Here is a 3,695-nt window from a genome sequence, read left to right as displayed (position 1 = left end):
AATAATAAGTTCAGGAGTAAAAATGTGTTTAAGTCACATAAGTTGCATGGACTCACTGTGTGCAATAATAAGTCTGATATTTTAAAAAATCCACTGATCAATAAAATATACCACACCATTTTAAAGTGAAATAAAAATCTGGAAATGTATTAACAAATGTATGACTGTATTGGATAAGACTGTATAGACATCAGTTTATTCTGGATCAGTAATCATTGGTTGCATCGTTTTGTAAAAAAATGTTTATTGTATTTTCATTTCTCAAAATAACTCAAAATGGCATTACATGCATGCTCAACAAATATAAACTTACAAATCAAGCAAGACTTGAGACATGAGATCCGCATAAAACGATCATGATCCGTTAACCGGTGAGTCTTCATCCATATCATCGTCCTCAGACTCATCTTCCTCAGACTCTTGTTTTTCACCCTCCTCCCCCTCTTCTTTCTCCTCCACTTTTTCCTTTTCTACCTCCTCCACCTCCTTGACATCTACCTCCTCCACCTTTCCCTGTACCTCCTCCACCACATCCTCTTCCATCTCCTCCACTCCATTTCCTTCCTCTGTCTGTATCTCTCGTTGCATATGTACAACCCCGTTCTCCTCCTCTTCCTCTTCCACCTCCACCATTTCCGGGGGGACTGCAACAGGAGAAATAAAGTCCTGAAACAGTCAAAGAACCATATATGCAAACCCCTCTGCCCCATAATGCTGTTTACTTTGTCCATCGATGGCTCATTTAAATACTCAGACAACGCAGGATATGACAGACACACAGTACATGCCTTGGACATGTCATATGGAGAAGATCTAGTCGCCTGTACACACCTTGTCTGACCTCCCGTCCGGGGATCTGACCAGCCTGCAGCATCCCCTTCAACCTCTCCACCTCGGCCAGAGACGAGGCGTTAGCTATTGCATTCTGGGTAGGGCACAGAACAAATGTATTAGTTCATACATACAGAACCATTACATTAGATGGGCATTTCGGTTGTGATGAACAGACTCTTTTTGAAAGAACCATTAGAGTAGATTGCCAGTCCCGTTACATTCATTTGTTTAGCAGACCATAAATTGACCATTAAAATTGTGAACATTACATTAGGTCAATGGAATAGTGGTATAGAAACTGAGCTGTCCACGCCATAGTGTGTCACTGTCTGAAAACAATGACGTAGGTCTAATCCATGTGTTGCAATGAGTTTGAAATACACAATCTGTGGAATGAAAGCTCGCCAAAAGGAACAAACTACACAGCGAGTGTACATTTTCTGGTGCTAAATAAAATGTATAAATAAATTATGAAGTGCCTTGATCGCTTCCACGTCAGCGGGAGACGGTCCCATCTTCTTCTTCTCAGGCTGCTGCACGGCAGCTCCGGGGGTGAACCTGAGAACGCACACCAGCAGAGTTAGAGAGAACATGGAGGGGATGGGTGCTTCTCTAGCCTCTCAACCAGTGTAGTATCTCAGGTGTAGTATCTTTTCTTATTGAGTCAAATAAACTGATACGACAGGAAATGCCAGAGACGGCGCTCCTAAGAAACACTGTTGCATGGGGGGTGTTCACAGTAGTTGGGTCAACACATATTTAGATACTCCAGTTGCTACGCAACACCCCATCTACAAGAGTGATCGGTGGTGCAGATAGTCCAATTCTAGAGTGTTCCGGTGATTGTCCGACACCCCCACCAGCCAGTGTCCAGTGATTCTAAGGAGCTGCCGTCCGACAGGGACTTTCATCTTACGTTTTGGTCCGCTTGGCAATATCCTTTGCAAGCTGAGCACCTCGTTTGCCCTTGAACATTTTCTCCGCCTCCTGACGCTCCTATGGTAATACATCACAGTTAAAGTGAGAGCTTTTCCAATCAGACAACGACACCTTCACGAGAAGGATGGACAGAGGTTTGGGAAAAACATACAAATACAGCACTTTCTGTATGGAAGACAGAGCTCTCCTATACAATTCCTTCTATTCTGCAGGCTTCTTTATCATTGCACTGCAAAGATGAAAAACTAGGGCCTTCGTAGGCCAAGTCCAACGGTATGTGATTGTTTGCCCTGACTAAAGGCCTACATCATTACAAAAAACAACGTTGTTTCATACAACCTGACCTGTGTTATAAATGACCACCCTTTGGACCTGGTAATGACAACGCTTTTCTATATTTAGTTTCTGAACGATGGCATGCACTTACCTTTAACTTGACCTTCTGGAAGTCAAGCACGTGAATCTGGGGAATTTTGTTGATGACATAGAGCCTGTAGTGTTTCTTGTTGGTCACTGGATTCCTTAGGAGACTGAGATGTCATAAAATCAGAGATTACGATATTGACTCACAAAACACAGGATTTAGGTGCACAAATATAGCAACTCATCTTGTCCTGCAATTTACAGTGAAATTAATGCATGAATCTGACTTAACTAGGTGTTGTAGTAGAGGCAAGTATTGATCATGAGATACCTGAGAAGGGTCAATGTCTTCACTGAGGCTAGCGGATCCAAATCACCCTGGAGGTAAAAGCACATTTAAAAACATGCCAACACATTAAAAACAAATCGATGGTTCAACCGCTGTAATTTAACGCAGGAGCACACTCATGTCACAAATATTGCTAAATAACAGCACAGGTCATATTTTTCCAATCAACAACATGCGTAAGTAAAATGCTCCCAATCAGTAATTATTTTAAAAGATCTGATCAGATAAGGCCTTGACCGATTCACTGATGAGATGTGTGATAACTCACCAATTCCTGGATGTTGTTGCTTGTGAGGATCAGCTCCCTCATACTCGGCAATGCCTGTTCAAGGTTTTCACCAACACGACTGTGGGGAGCACACAAAACACAGTGATAGCTAGCTAGGAAGCTAACCTTAAAACGAATTCTAGCAATCCTAGACAACACAATTACTGCGAAAGTTACCATATTCTGTTGTTGTTCATGAGCAACGTTTTGAGCCTCTTGAGCAAAGGGAAGCCGTCCAGTTTTCTGATTTCATTGTCAGAGAAATCGATGGTATCAAACTGGTCAAGTGTAGCCCCAAGGTTTTCAAGTACAGGAATTTTGTAACCTAAATGAGAGCAGAGCATACCAGCATAAGGTTAGCCAGATAGTTTTGATGGTGTAGCTAGCAGTTAGCAATCACTATCCATCAGTTATTACAGTGCGAAGGCCTAGCCAACCAGAGTTAGCTTTTCTAGCTAGCTAGCATGAAATGCGAAGGTTTATTTTACCTCGCAGATCCAGCTCTCTGTCGCGCACGGGGTTTGTGTATTGAGCAGCCTGCTCAATTAGCTCTGCCGATAATTTTACCATATCGACGGCTAACTGGGAAAGCAAAAAAATGTAATAAGCGGGTTTCTTGATTTAAAAAAAAATCCAGTCCTTACAATGCTTTTTCAACACGCTGCCGCCCGGAAGTAAGTCTACTCCCACAATGCAACTCGGTGTAAACTAATAACTGGTCAAATTTAATCGAGCGCGCTCTAGCGCTGAGATCTTAATAGGTTCAATAAGTGTCTGATGATGACTGATAATCATTCAAAGACAACTGTCAGGATCTCACGGGGGTGACTATGTATTTGTCTAGAAGCTTTCCAGAACCTTATTCACTTGATAAGGGTCTCACCAGACCGAGATAGCTGCACATCTCTATTGCCCCTTCTTCTTCAGTCAGTGAGTTCTGGA

General features: G+C 42.4%; 1 protein-coding gene across 1 annotated transcript; it reads right to left on the bottom strand.

Annotated features, from left to right (window-relative positions):
- Window positions 1-227: 227 nt before the first annotated feature.
- LOC139411788 (U2 small nuclear ribonucleoprotein A'-like) lies at window positions 228-3,462 on the bottom strand. The gene is made up of 9 exons (XM_071158533.1): window positions 3,242-3,462; window positions 2,931-3,078; window positions 2,754-2,832; window positions 2,468-2,514; window positions 2,201-2,303; window positions 1,751-1,830; window positions 1,314-1,392; window positions 832-925; window positions 228-644 (listed from the first exon to the last, which is right to left on the bottom strand). The coding sequence occupies exons 1-9, from the start codon at window positions 3,321-3,323 to the stop codon at window positions 355-357; spliced, it is 1,002 nt and encodes a 333-aa protein (XP_071014634.1). The 5' UTR covers window positions 3,324-3,462; the 3' UTR covers window positions 228-354.
- Window positions 3,463-3,695: the final 233 nt, after the last annotated feature.

This window comes from Oncorhynchus clarkii, chromosome 6 (genome assembly GCF_045791955.1).
Source record: "Oncorhynchus clarkii lewisi isolate Uvic-CL-2024 chromosome 6, UVic_Ocla_1.0, whole genome shotgun sequence".
Taxonomy (NCBI): Eukaryota; Metazoa; Chordata; class Actinopteri; order Salmoniformes; family Salmonidae; genus Oncorhynchus; species Oncorhynchus clarkii.
The sequence above is the reverse complement of the archived record's forward strand: the minus strand, read 5'-3'. Positions and strand labels throughout refer to the sequence as shown.

What these genes read in the sequence shown, in the direction of transcription:
- LOC139411788 (XM_071158533.1), bottom strand. Translation starts at nt 3,323, where the DNA reads ATGGTAAAATTATCGGCAGAGCTAATTGAGCAGGCTGCTCAATACACA. An exon ending in AAGACATTGACCCTTCTCAG is followed by an intron (nt 2,304 to 2,467) that starts GTATCTCATGAT and finishes ATGACATCTCAG; the next exon opens with TCTCCTAAGGAATCCAGTGA. An exon ending in CGGACGGGAGGTCAGACAAG is followed by an intron (nt 645 to 831) that starts GTGTGTACAGGC and finishes CTCCTGTTGCAG; the next exon opens with TCCCCCCGGAAATGGTGGAG.